Source organism: Ascaphus truei, chromosome 5 (genome assembly GCF_040206685.1).
Source record: "Ascaphus truei isolate aAscTru1 chromosome 5, aAscTru1.hap1, whole genome shotgun sequence".
NCBI classification, from domain to species: Eukaryota; Metazoa; Chordata; class Amphibia; order Anura; family Ascaphidae; genus Ascaphus; species Ascaphus truei.
In genome coordinates this window covers 38,684,276-38,702,182 of record NC_134487.1, presented here as the reverse complement: position 1 = coordinate 38,702,182, position 17,907 = coordinate 38,684,276, and the positions used below count along the sequence as shown (strand labels likewise).

General features: G+C 40.4%; 1 protein-coding gene across 6 annotated transcripts in view; it reads left to right on the top strand.

Annotated features, from left to right (window-relative positions):
* The window catches only part of SRPK2 (SRSF protein kinase 2), a 155,520-nt gene that overhangs the window by 34,004 nt on the left and 103,609 nt on the right, over positions 1-17,907 (top strand). The window contains exon 1 of one of the 6 annotated variants that reach the window (XM_075599674.1): positions 6,950-7,259. The exons of the other annotated variants lie outside the window; for them this stretch is intronic. Within the exon in view, the coding sequence (XP_075455789.1) occupies positions 7,222-7,259 (38 nt within the window). The 5' untranslated portion in view covers positions 6,950-7,221. Of the gene's footprint in view, positions 1-6,949; positions 7,260-17,907 lie in introns of those variants that run through there. 6 annotated transcript variants of the gene reach the window in all.

The following is a 17,907-nucleotide window of genomic DNA, read 5'->3' as shown; positions in this document are numbered from 1 at the left end:
AAAGGCAACAAACTATTAATCTTGCAAGACTTCTTGGCCCAAGTATCACAAAAAAGGAGAGAGTTCTCCCCATTATGCAAAGAGTTGTACCAGAAAGGAATTCGCATTACTCTACCTGGCTATACCGAGTGTCACGGAAGGCTCCAAGACCTTTCTATTTGAGTCGCAAACCCACCACCAAACGCTCATGAATTAAACAAAAGACGATCTCGGCAAACCTGGGCTACAAAAAGCCAGCTAGATCGGCCTGGATGGTGAGAAGCCACAGGAATTGCTACACAGAGCTCACAGTTATAGCCTGTTGCTGTATGTTAAGCTGGACCAAACACAATATGACTGGAAAAGTCAACCAAACTCAAAACTTCTTTCAACTCCAAAATACCAAAAACTTGGAGGGGGCCACTCGCTGGGAAGGCTCACCTCCAATGGAAAGCAAACAAAACAAAGAATTTACCCCCACAAAAGCAATTTGACAGATGCAGCATCAAGACAAAGATAAAGTAGAAACCAAGGACTCCCAAATCCGGACAGACAACCTCAAGATGGTCTCCTGGAATGTGGAGGTCTTGAATTCACTAGCAAATAGAAGGAAGATACTCTCCCACATCAAAAGATCCAAAGCACAGATGGCGTTCCTCCAAGAGACACACCTCCTGAAGGAGGATAACAAAAGATTAAAATCGCCATGGATCCAAGAAATAACCGTGGCACCACACACTGGAAAGCAAAGAGGAACTGCAATTTTAATAAACAAAAATGTGAACTACGCCGTCCAGAAAATTCTGAAAGATCCGGGAGGAAGATATCTCATGGTCGACATCACCATAGAAGACTCGAGACTGTTGTTGGTTAATGTATATGCCCTGATCTGCCTAACCATTTGTTTATCACAGATCTCTACCAGAGAATTTTGGAGTGGGAGGCAGAGACCATTGTTGTAGGAGGCAACTTCTATGGAGTTGAGGACTGGACACTTGACAAATAAGGAAACAAAAGGGTACCACACCACTCGCACTCACAACAGGATACTTTAAAACCCTTCAGGGAGAACCTAACACTGGTAGACCCCTGGAGAGTTTTAAACCCGCTACAAAAAGATTTCACGTTTTTTTCACACACACACAACATGTTTTTAAGAATAGACCGATTCCTAATCTCGGCCAACTTAATGCAGAGAATAAACTCGGCTAAAATAGAAAATATCATAATTTCAGACCGTGTACCGACATGGATCAATTTAAGACTCAATTAACCCAAAAATATCTCACGAAGCTGGCGCATGCCCACGTATATAGCAGACTCAAAGGAGTTCAAAGCGTATCTACAAACCAGTGGTTCAACTATGTGACGAATAACCAGCAGCACACTGTACTGGGAAAAATCCAAAGCAGTACTCAGAGGCCACATAATTGCTTACAATATTAGGAAAAACAAAACCCTAAACACCAAACTGAACAACCTAAACACATCTAACACAAGCATTCCAAATATACAAGACAAATAACACAGAACAAAATAAGAAGCAGTATTTAGAAACCAAAGAGTTGTACGAGGCACTACTGACAGAGAGAGCACAAACCCAACTTCTTTATCATAAAAAATAGTTATTTTTTAGATGGGGCAATAAACCTGGAAAATTGTTGGCCAACCTAACAAAAGAAACCAAAATCGCAAATCAAATCGTTTCAATTAGTACTAAAAAGGGTAGCAGAACAACAAACGCCAAAGAAATTTGTGCAACATTCCTAAATTACTACAAAGAACTTTACACAACAATCCCAGATGAAAAATAATTAGGAAGGAAATGTATACAATAAGCAAACCTTCCTCAGATCTCCCAAGCAAATAGAGTGGCACTAGATAAACCTATAACAACCCTAGAAGTACAGGAAACTATCAACACACTTAAAAATAATACATCGCCAGTACCATATGGCCTTGGCACAAAATACTACAAATTATTAAACCCCGAAATAGCAATATAACTGACCAACTTATTAAACCATATAAGGGAGGGGAAAAAAATGCCTCATTTTTAATATAGCGAAAATAATTATCCCCCCAAAACCAGGCAGAAATCTGGAGCAACCATCGTCATACAGACACATTTCGCTATTAAACCAAGATTTTAAAATTCTAACAAAAATATACACATCGCCTTAAAAACATACTCCCCAATATTATATCTCCAGAGCAAACAGGTTTTGTCCCCGGGGGACAGTCAGTTACGAGCATAAGATCTGCTGTGGCCACGGTGATGGCAGCAGGACAGTCCAAAAGTAACAACATAATAGTAAATCTTAATGCCGAAAAGGCATTCGACAAAATTACATGGGCACATATTACCAGGACTCTCCAGGCACAAAACTTTGGGGAAAACTTTGCAACATTAATCCAAACTATATACAACTCCCCCAAAGCCTATATCACAGCCAATGCACTGAACTCTGAACTTTTCACGTTACAACGGGGAGCAAGGCAGGGCTGTCTCCTATACCCAATGCTATTTGATATAGCTCTAGACCCCCTAATGTGACACTTAAAAAAGATGGAGGAATTTAAGGGTATTCAAATAGGTGACAAGGAACTAAAAATCGCAGCATTTTCGGATGATATGCTCCTTTTAATTTCAAACCCTCAAAAGGCAATACCCACTATTATAGAGGCAATACAAATATACTGAAAAATCAGAGGCACTAGCTCTAGATTGCAATCAAAAGATAGTGGAAAGGTCCCTTCCCATTTAAATGTGCAAAAAAAACCATCAAATTCCTGGGGGTACTCATCCCGAGTCATAGCCATCAATTATATAATATTAATGTTAGACCATTGATGGATAACATCACACAAATGCTTCGAAAATGGCAGAACTTAAGCGTAACATTTCTGGGGAGATGCCACCTGGTGAAGATGACAATCTTCCAAAAATCCTATATATACACTACAGATGTTGCCAATTATAATAAGAGACAAAGATGAAAAAGCTCTAAACAAAGCATTCCAAATTTTTACATGAAAAAACATAAAGCCTAGAATTAGTATGGCAAAACTACAGCAACATAAAAGAAACAGAGGTATAAACCTTCTCTCACTTAAAATGTCTAACTTGGCCACTCTCTTGAGATATGCGGGAGACTGGATAAACCATACAAACAATTTCACAATATATGAAATTGACCAACAACTGTGACAAAATATAAACTTGGCATATTTGTTACACATGCTTTCTCAGGAGGTTCCAAGAGCTATAAAAGAAAACCTGTTATTATTTAGCACATATCAAGCATGGTACAGAGCTAGGAAAACACACTCTCTACAAAGAAACAAGTCGCTATTTCTACCGTTCACTAAGAACCTGCAGTTTCAGGAAGGGAAGGCGAATTACCCATTTGTAGCCTGGGAAAAGAAGAGAATCCTTCGTATACGGTAGCTCATGCATAAACTAGATCACACAATTTACTCATTCCAGGAACTGAAAGATAAATATGTGCTACCCAACACACAATTCTTCGCATATTTACAAGCGAGGCATTACGCATTGACAGCACTACACGATTTAGCAACCGCAGATGGAGACAATCAACTTAACACACTCACACTCACATGAGAAAATATGGGAAAATCTCAATATCACATTTCTATTGGTGTCTGAAGAAAACTTTGCATTTTGATGATAACACACCAGGAATTGGAGCTTGGTTAACAGACTGCCCAAATCTAAATATGGAAACTATTGTGAGACAATTTGGGAAATCGTTAAAAATAATCCCAACCACAATATACCAGGAAATGCAGTATAACATTTTACATGGGACATATACTGTACTACACCCAAATTTAGATACTATAAAGAGGGAAGAAGTTGAAGGGAAAATGAGATAACTGGTTGACACTGTACAGTTAAAAGTTAGTGTTACTATATTAAAAATAAAAAGGAAGTTTTGCAAAACTAATATGGTATGGAACAGAAAGGGACACCTGTATAAAAACCCACTGCATCATGCATTTAAGAAATTTATTCTATGTACAAGTCTGTAGAATTTCCAATAAAAAGATTTTACAAAAAAACAAAACAAAACCAGCATCTTATCTTCACCCATTACACCTTTTGCACTATTTTTACTCTTCCATGTGATCACACTTTCAGTGTTCATGCTTCAGCATGTCCTGTTTCTACTCCACCTAATCCATGGATCATAGACTCTCTTGTCTTCAACTTCAGGCCTTCATTGGCAAAATGCATCAACCCGTAGACATCCTGACATGTTGATTCCACAGATTCTAATCTGGTCAGAGTGCTCTGCGCAACTGCCTCCTGAGTACCTTTTGTACAGGTGCTGCTGGTTGGCTTGGCCAGTTGCAGACTAGAACATTGCTGTTCAGTTACAGTACGTTGTGTTCTTATCAGTTCTATGGATATGATGGGGGAGAGAATAGGTTCACTTGCTTCTCCTCGTTATTCTACCCCCTGAACAGTAACCATCAGCAGTGTGTATCTATTAAAGAAGAATGCATTGGGGTTTTACTCTCGTCCACCCGTTCTGTGTCATTTTTCTTTTTCACAAATGTCATAGATAATGTTTTTTATTATACTTGGTGTTTTGATTATTTGGTGGTAAAACTGCATGCAAGAAGTATTGGTTTAAATCAGTAGAATGTATGTGATTTGAAGAAAACTGTATTTTCTTGTACGAGTTACCATTTATATATTGATATATAACTTTATTTTTATTTTTTTTAAACCTCATTCCCTCCTGTGTTCCTTGCTTTCGTTTATATTTAGGACAGCCTTATGTTTGTTCTGATCATTTTTTGACTTCCCCACTGTATTATCCTATTTCAGCTCTGTTTTAGAGGCTAGTGCACAAATTCCCCACTTCTTTTCTGTGAAGCAGTACCCTGAGCCTGCCATCCTCCAGCAGGCTGTGTTATCTGCTATGTTTGCTTTCTGATTATTACTATATTGGGACATCCATACTAGTTTTTTTTTTTGTGTGAAATGTTTATGTGGGAAACCTTATAGCTGCTGTTGTGGTACAAAATGCTTTACACCACAGCCAAGTTCTCTGCACCTTTGAAATAAACTTTTAACACCCTCTAAGATCGACACCCCCAAACCTTAATAGGATAAGCTGTTTGGCTGGACCATACTTCATCCTCAGGTATACTCAGTCCCATAATGAGCTTTATCTTTTGTTTCAACATGACTGCTTCTGTTAGAGGGAGTCCTCAAGAGCCACCAACAGGTCAGGTTTTAAGGATATCCCTGCTTCAGGACAGGTGTCTCAAATTGAGTGCACTGTATATAAAATGGTCAGCATGCCTCTCCTGTAACGCATGTGGCTGGGACTCTAAAAAATAAACAGAGCAACATCATTCTGAATTCTAAAAGGGAGAGGAGTCTGAAGCTTTATGCAAGTCAGGGGCGGCCAACTCCAGGCCTCAAGAGCCACCAACAGGTCAGGTTGTCAGGATATCCCTGCTTCAGCACAGGTGGCTCAGTCAATGACTCAGGCACTGATTGAACCACCTGTGCTCAAGCAGGGATATCCTGAAAACCTGACCTGTTGGTGGCTCTTGAAGACTGGAGTTGGCCACCCCTGTTATAGAGGGACCAGTGCTGGCCTGTTGTGGCCGAGATATTCATGCCTCTGCTTTTGAAGGACACCCTGAAAGGGCACGGTGGTGGTGTGCTTATGATTCAGAATTTGGTCATCTCAAAAGTTACAGGTTGTTGGTTGAGAAGAATATTACAACTGTTCTGAAAGGACAATTTCACATCAAACTGCAGGTCAATCCCTAGAACCGCTTTTTTTTTGTTTGTTTTTTACAGGCTGGAGGTCGTTCTTAAAACGGGCAGTGATTTTATAAATGGAAGAAGAATGGCAGATGTATTTACACATTCCCATATGTTAAGAATGAGTTAGTTAGGCAATCATCTTTTTTACTATAAATACTTGGTTTGTTCTAAACAAAGAATAAACAAGAACTTTGTATATGGTGTCTTAGTGTGTTAGGATAATTGCTGTTAATTAGCTATTTTCAACAAACCCTTCAACTAATTTTGTGGGCATCTCTGATATGTTTCATATTTGTGTTTGGCTAGTTTACAGAGAAACTGCGCGTGTTCATGTTTGAGATCTGCAAATAAGGTGTACACCCAGAAAACTCATTAAAATAGTTCTCATATGAAGATATCTAGAAGACGTGGAGCAGGAAGATTTTATTTTTTGTTGTTGCTGTTGCTGAAAATTTTCTCCATAAAATGTATTTATTTTTTTATGTAACCTTGGCATGTTTGGGGTTAGAAATTAAATCCCAGATGGTGTGATCTCACACTCCCCTCCCCCCCCCCCTCATAGCTCTCGAAAAAGCTGTGTTCTTCCCCTCAGTACGAATTGACTTGTCTATTATAGATGTCGTTGTCTGTGGTTTTTGTGTGAGGATACATCTAATAACTAGCTCTCCTGATGGGTGTTGCTGTTCATTGGTTCTGAGCACTGTGAGTGCAGGGGGAGGGGGTTAAGGAAATCTGAGAAACTCGACAGCACATATGTTGGGGAAAAGAACATCTAAATGGTTTGCCTTCATAAAATGAGCAAATGTTCCTGTTTCCCAGTCTAATTCTGATCTCAAAAGGGAGCTTTGGTCTTTATGATTTAACCTGCATCGCCAAGCTGTATGTCTTTCTGACAAGTGATGGAAGGCTGATGTGAGATAGCAAACCTTTCTGTAGCCAATTCGTATATAGAACATGTCAAGCAGCGCTGAACAAGTAGCAATGTCTTGTACGTGTTTAAGTAATATAAATCTATATTTTTTCCCATTTCCTTTGTTAGCAGGGTTAAGATTTGAAGTAGTGTTGTGTACGTTGGCTCATTCTTTGGAAAGAAACACCCCTGTGCTTGAAAGGAATGGTAGTTCCTGCTTTCATAAACAGTCATGTGTATAGTTCAGCCAGGCCTGATGCCTTCGGAGGTTTCTCTTTCTGAGCAGCACCATCAGTGAATCGCTGTCTATATTTTTTTTTCTTCCCCCCCCTCCTACATATCCAGAGGTGTTGCAAATCCTGTGGCCTCATTCTCCACCAAAAGGAATTTACGCTGCGATCTCTCAATAATACAATATATATATTATTTTTTCGGGCTAACAAAGGCAGGGAGCCCCAGTGGTGAATATTTTCTGATTTTTCCAGAAATCAAGCAGAAGATTGAGCTGCTGATGTCAGTTAACTCTGAGAAGTCGTCCTCTTCAGAAAGGTACAGCCACATCTCTTGCATGAACAATTAATGGTGTATTAGTGCTGGCAGTCGGCACAGGCTCTTCTGTTCTCCCCCCAAGTTTGCCAGCATTGTGGCTGTTTTGCATGATTGTATGGTGCTGCATTCATGCAATCTTTGTTTAAGCTTTTTTTTTTTTCTTCCTTCTTTAATCAAAGTGCATTGATTTCTGTTTACCAGACAGCCGCCGCATGTAAATGATAATTCAGCATTGTGCTAATGTAAATATTCTTATTTGTATACTGTGATTTTTTTTCCTTTTCTTTTGGTATGATCGTAACCGATACATTATAGGCTGTACAGATGTTTTTTCTTCATACAATAGATCTGGATTATAATTTAGTTGGCTGGAACCTCTTTGTACAATGATGATTGCAGGCAGCAACGTGAATCGGATATTTGAAAACAAAATGTTCTAATGTGAAATGCAGGAATCACTTGAGGATAAGGGAGTGCCCTTGTTAAATAGCATAGGAATTGCTAACCCTATACAGTATAGATTTGTCATGTTGTTGGATAGATGCAATTCTATAAAGGCCGTGCAGAGCTATGTAACAGTCACTTCATGTGTTAATATGTTGCTTCAAGTAAAGGTACATTTATTCTGAACGGTTAAGCAATTGTTTGGTCTATAACATACAATATCATAAAATAGCTGTATTATTGCATGTATGTTCTATTACATAAATCTATACATATCTATGTAGCCCAATCTATATCATAATGCAAACAATCTCATTTCAATAATCTGCACCGTAATGTGTATTCTTTTAAATAAATATAACCAAAAGCAAATGATAAAGCCACAATATGTATGCTTGGTACAATAAGTTAAAACATGTCATGCAGAAAATATTTGCCCCAAATATTATTCTGCGTGATGGTGCTGACACTTTTCACATTCACAGCAACAAGGCATACTTCAATGCTAGGTGGTGTGATTTTCAAGATTAAATATGTGACACTGTTAGTGGCTGAACTCATTCTCCTTTATATAACCAGAGAAAACTGCGAGACCATGAGCATGTTTCTCTTTATTTTGTACATGTAATGGAGCCGGCTATGTTGGGTTTTACCGATAAAAAAAAAAAAAGAAGATGGTGGCTCTTTAGAGAGAGGGTGGATGTGGAGAATAGTGAGTTAAATGCACTCGACAGGTAAATATGATGTCAATACTTCTGTGCGGAGGTTGCACAATTGTAACGTGGGTTAGTCATTTGACATATTTTGACTGACACCTTAAGATATGGCGCTCACTCACTGCAGCATGGGACTGCTGCCCCCATATATATGCCTAGTGTGAAATGATGTAGTGTTGTCGTCATTAACACTTCCTAATAATGTGTTCCTTTGCAGTTAATGTTTGCATGCTTTTGCAATACTTATATGCACATACATGCTGTAGCTGCAAGCACAGTGATCACGTAGGCCGGCTGTGTCCTTAATCTTTTTTTTGTTGTTTTTTTTTTTAAGTGGCTGGGTTTATTTCTGATTATTTTTTTTATTTTTTTTGCCATATTTTCATTTTCATCTGTCTCGCATATTTGTAATACAGAAATGGAAATCCAGCATTCATATATTAGGATTAACTCTGGTTGTGTGGGTTATTTCCAGACATCTGTAGTGGAAAACATCTTTGTTTTTGAATGATTCCCAGTAGCAGATTAGTTCAGGCCTTCAGAAGTCTATAAAGGATCTAACATTGTAATGCAATACATTTCTCAAGATGTTTGATGGACACAAAGCAATAGTAAATTAACGCTCTTCCTGTGTTTTTGATGTACATTGCTAAATAGATGAAAATATAAATTCACCATAGTTATCTTGTAATTTAAATAAAAAGAAGCAGAATTTGAACTATGGGTTACAATATAACTGTACAAATTTGTGTAGTAGGGTTAATCGCATTGTTATATGTGGTACGTACTGTATGCATAAAGCTCACACGTCTGCTGTAGGTTGCACTAAGCAAATAATTGGCTAATTATTATCCTAACACGGAAGAAGTTATATTGGACTAGAGTACAAATTTGATCTGACTGCAACAATAACTAGAAATTATGTTTTTGTAACCTGCGGAACTGCCGCCAGAACACAAAGTAGACGCCGGGGCGGACACATCTGCGGATGTGGTACATGGGGAAACGCTTTCCACGTTGCGTATAAAGAAGTATTTTTGTGATTGCTATTTCAAACTTTCTCCCATGTGTATTTTTAGATCTACAACACCAAGGGTGCCCAACTCCAGCCCTCAAGCCCCATCCCCATAGGTCAGGTTTTCAGGATTATCCCAGCTTGAGCACAGGTGGCTCACTGAGCCTCTGATTGAGCCACCTGTGCTGAAGCAGGGACTGAGCCATATGTGCTGAAGCTGGGATATCCTGTAAACCTGACTTGTTGGGGGGTGGGGGGGCTTGAGGACTGGAGTTGAACACCACTGTACTTCAGAATATATTGGCATTTTTGTGGGGGAGGGGTTTTGGTGCACTAACCGAACAGCAAGAAGCCTGGGAGGGAGACTCACCGCTCTGATACAACATCTGCTTCCAGACACTTGTTGAGTGCATTTATTATGGAGTTAATAATCTTTGGGGAGTTCCATCTAAAATACTACACTATTTCTTGTTTTGTGACTCCTTTTCTCCCACTTTTGTTTATATTTATTGTGCCCATCTGCGCCCTTATTTTTTGGATATTATATTTGGACTGATAGAGGGTTTGGGTTCTCTTTGTATTGAAATGCAGCATATGCATAGTTGTGTATTTCTGATTTTGTGTATGTACAGTATGGGTATATATATTTAGAACGCCGTATTTTGTATAATGAAATAGTTTGCTAAAGATTAGTTTTCGTGATACTACATTATTAAAAAACTTGGTTACGGCCTTGAAAAGATTAACATTACTCAGAATTTCTGATAGACAAAGCAATTGTAACCCCATGTTTCCTCTTGGTGTATTTATGTATATCTCTAAATATATTAATTTACCATTGTTATTTTCTAACAAAAAAAATTAAGCAGGAATGACGTGATGCATATAATGTGACATTACAGCTTTAAATGTGTTGTAGGGTTATATGTGGTACAGTATATCCAGAAATCTCACAGGTCTGCTGTAGGTGACACAATGCAAATAATTGTCTAATTATCATAATCTGTCAGATCAAATATGTTCTCTATAATGTAACATTTCTTCTGTTTTTTTGTTTTTTTTCAAAGCATGTATAACATCTGTACCATATATACAGCTCAACCCCCTTATAACGCTGTGCTTGGGGTCCAAAGAATCACATTGCGTTATAAGCGGACCGCGTTAGAAATAATGTACAATTGTATGCATTGTATAATAAAGTATTTAAGACACCAATAATCGTGTTGTAAATATTCATAAATACGAAAATTGTGAGCCACGCTTGCATCGTGTTATAAGCGGATTCGCGTTGTAACGGATCGCGCTATAACGGAGTTGAGCTATAATTTACATTACCTTTACTTACTGGGTTTGGCCCGCGGGCTGCAACTTGAAGACTACTGCAATGCAAGAATCAATGCATTTTACATAAGGAATCATGTATATAAGAGAGAGTGCAGAAATCTGTCCGAAGTGTGATTATTGTAAGAAGGGACACGCATACCTAATAAACATTATTTCTATATTACTGTGCGAAACCACAATATAACCACAAAGGGAATAAAAAAACAAAACAAAGCCATGTGAATAACCACAAAGGGAATAAAAAAACAAAACAAAGCCATGTGAAATGGATGCAATTACACAAGCGACGCCACTTTTTGCCCAAGTCCTGGTGACCACAGCTAGATATGTAGTGGCAATGCGTTTACTGGAGGAATGGAGGGAGACCACACTTTCTTGCTAGATACCATAGGTTGCGAGCATCATTAATTTGTACACCGGTTATTTTCATGAATAAATGTACGCAGTAAGAGTGATGATAAATTCCCTTTTTCACCCATTTCCAAGTCGGTTTCGTGCATGAATTTGAGACAATTTCACCAGTTCCACTGCTGCTTTAATTTCCTGAAGTTTAGAGTTGGAGATCATTGAGTAGGAGCAGACTATAGACCATGAGAATCTCAGAGCTGAGGACTAGAATTTCTAAATCAGGGGTGCGCAAAGTTCCTGAGCAGCGCCTCCCTGCCTGGCAGCCCCAGCGCTCGCCCACCCTCCCCCCGTCCTAGGACTCGGCGTCATGTGACATCACGTCACCCCCGCAACGTCATTTGACGCGCGGTGCCATGTCGATGCGTTGTTGAAGAGCCGGCAGAGTGCAGGTAAGGGAGTTAGAGGCCTCACGCCTCCTCCATCATTTAATTTAAATGCCTTGGGGAAGAGTGCAGGGCCTCTGTAACCGTCGCGCTCCCCCTACAAAAACTTCTGCCCCCCCCGTATGCGCACCACTGTTCTTTGTGACGGAAGAATAACAAATTATTGCTAATGTAGAGACAAACCAATAGTCCATGTGTAGTCCCGTTGCATAAATTGAATATGTAACGTCAACTTAATGATCTTGTCTCGTGTATGTATCCATATGTACTCGCACAGTATAGTCAGTTAGAACTGTGGTATTCTTCTGTGCAGATAATCTTTTACACGAGCTGCTGTTTTTTCATAGTGAAGGTTCTGTAAATAATTTGAAGGTTTATTTGGTTAATATCCATTGCATATTTTATCCAAATATTTTTAAGCCTACATCATAAAATAACTGCACACATCTGACTTTATTGCTAGTTTATCCTGTTATATGAAATAGTTATTGTCATTGTCACTTTTCTCCCAATGGGACTCAAAGCGCCTCACAGTGACAGTATAGTACGCAACACGGTAGGTAGAACGGTCTCTTCCCAGATGAGCTTACAATCTGTTTTTTGGTGCCTGAGGCACAGGAAAATGAAGTGACTTGACCAAAGTAAAAAGGACCTGATACCGGGAATTGAACCAGATTCCCCAGCTTCAAGCTCAGTGTCGTTATCAGAGTCGGTGCCTTACTCCTCCGTGAGTGGCTCAGTGTTGAAGGTTTATGAGGTAATGTTTGGAGTTATTGCGATATTAATTACTATTGGTAGTCTACTGTAGGTAGGGTTGCCAGGTGTGCAGTATTGAACCGGACTGTCCTTTATTTGGACACACTGTCAAGTAAAAAATTAGAGGTAATACTGGACATGTATGTGTTCGGTATTACTTCTCTGGACGTAGTGACCTGACCAGCTTTGGGGGCTACGGGATTTCCCCGAGCAGGGCTGTTGCTAGGGGGCTGGGCAGCTTCCTCCATCCGGATTGGCTGCATTACCCAGCACAGCCAATCAGGAGGTGGTGTCAGGGGCCTGGGGGTGGGGCCAAGGAGAGGAAACGGCACGGAGCGTGTGTGCCTAGAGCGCATGGCCCCATTCACCATTGTATCCAGTATTTTTGGAGAAGCCACCTTTCAACCCTAACTATTGGCAGCCTCAATGGCTTAGTTTAGACTCGACCTTCATCATCACGTGGTGAGAAAAAACTTCTTTGACTCTGCAAGCTTATTTTTGTACTTTTTTTTCCTTCTAATTAAAGACCAGAACAATAAATATACCATACTTAGCAACTTTAAGCGTTTTAAATATACTTTCAGTTTTACTTTACCACTGAGAGGTAAAGGACCTCGAAGACAAAGATGTACATTATAAGATAAAGCATCAGGGTAGAGATTATAACACGGTCATAAATATGTTCTGTGCAAGTTATTTATAAAATGTTTTACCAGGAAATAATACATTGAGCGTTAACATCTTGTTTTCAAGTACTGTTTGTCCCGGGCAAGTGTCACTAATGCATACACTACCAGTGAGTAACTTAATTAACTTTCATGACGTACATCTTTTTCATTTTTAATACAATGTCATAAGAATAAAGTCATTTCAAGTAGTCCGTCAGTTCTAGTTGGCCCAAGTTCAAGCAATGCTTTAAGTTTTAGTGGACATTTATTTTATCCTGGCAGTGAAAAAGTTAAAGAAAAGCGTTTTTAGTTTTGGATCTCTTACTTGAAGTGTAATAACATACGTATTTTAGACTAATACCTAAAATAATACAACGTTAGGTTAGACTAGGGTAGCCAACTCCAGTCCTTAAGTGCTACCAACTGGTCGGGTTTTAAGGCTATCCCTGCTTCAGCACAAGTGGCTCAATGAGTGACTCGGTCGAAGACGTGTGCTGAAGCAGGGATTGTTGGATTTGGTTAGAAGCAAAGGGGTTGAGAACGGACTGGATCTCGCTGATCTCCAAGCAAATTCAATACCATATTGAAAGTTAAACTCATCTGTTATTTCTATTAAAATTAATTTAGCTGGTAGAGGGTAACGCCTCTAAGCTCCAACTCTGACACATGTCATGACACACATTGTAATTTCCTCCCTGTTTTGAAAGTTTAGTTAGAAAATCCAAGCTACAAAAAAAGCACAAAATATTAAACAATGATTTGTGATGGAGTTTGCTTGGGATTCTTAATTAATAGAAGAGTAAATGCTGTAGCAAATTCAAAGTTGTGATCAGGGCTAAACTATGCAGTAGGGTTTAGAAAATATCATTTAGTTGTCACCTAAACCAATTGGCGGACACGGCATTGTCTAAAGTTCCTTAGTTTTGGCTCTGAAGTCATCTAATCATATGAAATTAGAGGAGCCCTTCCCCATCTCCACCTACACGTGGAAGCATAGAAAATACTCTGCAGTATAAAAGTGTTGTGGAACCAGACGGATAGCCCAATTACATGATCATTTGGCTGTCATCATGAGGGCCTCTAGCACGGAAACCCTTATGAGATGCTTGCTGTACATCAGGAGGATTTCCCAATAGGTGCGACCAGAGAGCCAGAGGAAAAATGTTTGTTAAAATAAAAGATTAAATGGCAATGTACCATTAAAGTGCATTCCATTATTGCTTAAAAGAATGTAATGTGTACACAAAACACTTACGCCCCTATATAATATTCTCTAAAGCCATCTTCCCCAGCATGATAATTAGAGGGCTCTTAGTATCCATCACTTGTTTGACAGGGTAGGGCTACATTTCTAGTAACCTAAATCAGCACTTTTTTCCCATTCATGATCATTCGATTTCTTTTTAATGTGAGCCTCATAAAATACATATTTGTTTTTATTTTTCATGAAGCCGCTTCATCGTCTTGGTACAGTACGTGCGTATGTTCTGTTATGCGTGAAAATGGGTAAATCCTGGGTTTCCCCAACAGAACCTAAAATAATGGGAACTTGGTCTATGTCAATATTTGTTCGTACTCTGGTATCATGTTTTTTTTTTTTTTTTGTGCTCTTTGGGGGGGGAGGGGTGAATTTTTTTTTAAAATTTATTTATTCAAGCATGTCAATAGAGAGCACATCAGTGGGACAGTGACATGGGGGGGAGGTGGGGTCTGTACCTCTCTACCGGGTGCTCAGGGACAGGGATGCTGCAGGTAGGAGCACCCCTCGTCCCCCCCCCAGTCAGCTGCTTAATGTCGACTCGCTTATTAATACTGTCCCGCTCCTATTCTCACCCTCTAGTGAGCACAGGAGAGGAGCAGGACGTTATTCATGAGCGCCCAGTCATAAAACTGGTGACAGGGGAGAAGCCCCCATCCCAGGCAGCAACGTCCCACGGGAAAAGAGGACCCACAAGGATTTTCACTGGTCCCCAGTGGGTTGGTCCGACTTTGTGCTAGAAATAGAAATGCCTTGATTTGAATCTGTAGATCTCCTTCACTATTCCGCTAACATCCAACCTTTTTTTAAAAAAAATCTCTTCATATATTACTCTTTATATTTATGTAAAAAAAAATACACCGCAGCACCATTAGTGACATTTAGATGTGCGTGTTGGTATGAAGAATCTACCAACATGTAATGTGTGTGCGCGCAGTGCTTTTATTTAAGAAAAGCTGCCACTAACCACAGCGAAGTGTGACTGTGTCTGTAAACAGTTTTACACTTGTAATCAGTGTTGATGTTGGCATGCATCAGAAAAACGCATCAATCTGGCAGTGGGACATTATTTCTTGTGTATATAAATATCTATCTTTGCAGGCACAATACGTCCATACCCCCAATGCTCACTGTATACGTAATGTGTGATGCCTGGGGCACTGGAAAAGTGTGGTTCTTGCAAACTGTTGGTTTTTGATTTGCACCACTTGAAAGCTGGCAACATTATTACTACTACTAATCGTTGTTTTTTTCCCCTTACTTTTCTTGTGTAGCGCCGACAGTGTACATAGCGCTGTACATAGATTACATTTTTTTGCCGTCACAAGTCCCTGTCCCGAGGAGCTTACAATCTGTTTTTGGTGCCTGAGACACAGGGAAATGAAGTGACTTGCCCAAGCTCACAAGGAGCGAACACCGGGAATTGAACCAGGTTCCCCTGCTCCAAACTTGGGGGCATTGTTTTACAGAGTCCATGTCTTTACTCAGTGACTCACTCCTCCTTGGTGCTTTTCGCTACTTCTCATTGAGGGTGCTGCATATCCATGTGTGTGTCGGTAGTTGGAGGAGGTTCGTTGCATTTCAACTTGATTTTACACTTGTGATGTCAAGTGATTTAGACGCGGTGTTTGAACAAAGTCACTCCAATTGTAAGCTCTTTTGCGCTGGACTCGCTGCTCTCTGGTAACATTTACCTTTGCTGCTATTTCCTTTGCTTTAGAAAATGATTCTCTTAAAGCAGCAGTCCAAGCTGCCGTTTTTTTTCATTGGTTTTATTTAATTCCCCCCCCTTTAATATGTACATCAAGAAAATCCACACAATCATAAATAATTAGCTAAATTGCTTCTCCTGTGAAGATTCGTCTTGGGGGTTCACTAAATGGCTGTCAGTGCAGCAGAAGAGGACAAAAGATGAAAAGCTCTGTAGGGAAGATCATGTGATCAGGCAGTCACAAGAAAGAAGGCACGGCTCAAAAAGGGGTGTGCCAGAGCCTGTTTCTAAAGAGGAAGGGGATGGGACTTTGTAAATGGTTGCTATAGAAACAAAAATGCTTGCTATATTATTATACATTAAACATGTAATGCAGAGTTGTTTAAAAAAAATGCTACAAATATTTTCTCATACTATAGAACTGATAAATAAAAAAAATCACATTAGATAAAGACAAAAATAAATATATACAACAGGTCTATACAATCATGAATGGTACAAAAATGCACCAACAAAATGTACATATGCATTGTATTTGTAACCATGTACCTGTCATCATAACTCTGTGCCCAGGACATACTTGAAAACGAGAATTAATTAGTGTTGTACCAGGTAGTGTTAAAAAAAAACAAAAAAACGGGTACCCGGCCAAAATCAATGGTTCTACCCGGTCGGTTACCCGGTTTGGCACTTACCTGCAGGGTGGCGGCGACATCTAATACGAGCAGCAGCAGTCCAGTGATGGTGGCAAGCCTCGGAGGTGTCTTCAGCTGGCGGGGGAGCTGCAGGAATCCCTTCCTCAGCACCGGAGCAGGTAAACCGTGTGCGCGCGCCCCGCCGGGGAACCACGTGAACGGAGCAGGAGACGGAGTGTTCCTTTTGGACAGACGGCTGCCACCGCCACAGGACCGCTGCTGCTGGACCTAGATGTCTTCCGAAAGCTAAGTAATAAGATTATTTCCAGCTGCCCTGACATTACCCGGCGCCGGGCCCACTTCTCAGGGTCCAGGCAGCTGGAAATGTACCGGGTAATTCCGGGTACTCGGTACACCCCTACTCTCAATGTATTACCCCCTGATTAAAACATTTTATAAATAAATAATATACTGTACTATATACCCTATTTCCTCGATTCTAAGACGCACCTTTTTTCCAATTTTCACATGTCTGAAATCAGGGTGCGTCTTAGAATCGATGTATTAAAAAATATATATATCTATATATTTTTTTTAAGTGTCTATAGTACTAACCCCCTCTTTTCACTTACCATGTCTCAGGAGAGGTCCCATGCCAGCGGAGGATGAAGCGGGCGGCGGCGGCCGGAGAGGTCCCACGTCTGCAGATGGTTGAAGATGGACAGTGGGTGGGAGTGCGGCGGCGGCAGGTCAGGTCCCAAGTCTGCAGGTGAATGAAGATAAGAAGACAGCGGGCGTGCGGTGGCTGCAGCGGCAGGAGATCATAATAGCAGGAGAGCTGAGCAGAGCGGCATAGGGGAACGGCTTGGGAGGTGCACACTGTAACACCGGAAGTTGACCGGTGTCTGACTTGCGGTTACAGTGTGCACCTCCCAAGCCGTTCACCTATGCCACTCTGCTCCTGCTATTATGATCTCCTGCTACTGCTGCCACTGCACGCCCGCTGTCTTCTTATCTTCATTCACCTGCAGACTTGGGACCTGTCCTGCCGCTGCACTCCCAACCGCCCGCTGTCCATCTTGAACCATCTGCAGACGTGGGACCTCTTCTGCCGCTGCCACCGCCAGCTTCTTCCTCCACTAACATGGGACATCTCCTGAAACATAGTGAAAAAGTAATTTTCCTCAATTGTAAGTGCCAAATCGATGGTGCGTCTTAAAATCGATGGCGTCTTACAATCGAGGAAATACGGTAATAAGGTACTTCTCCGCCATGCAGGTACCAGGGCTGATGCCAAGTAAGCACAGATA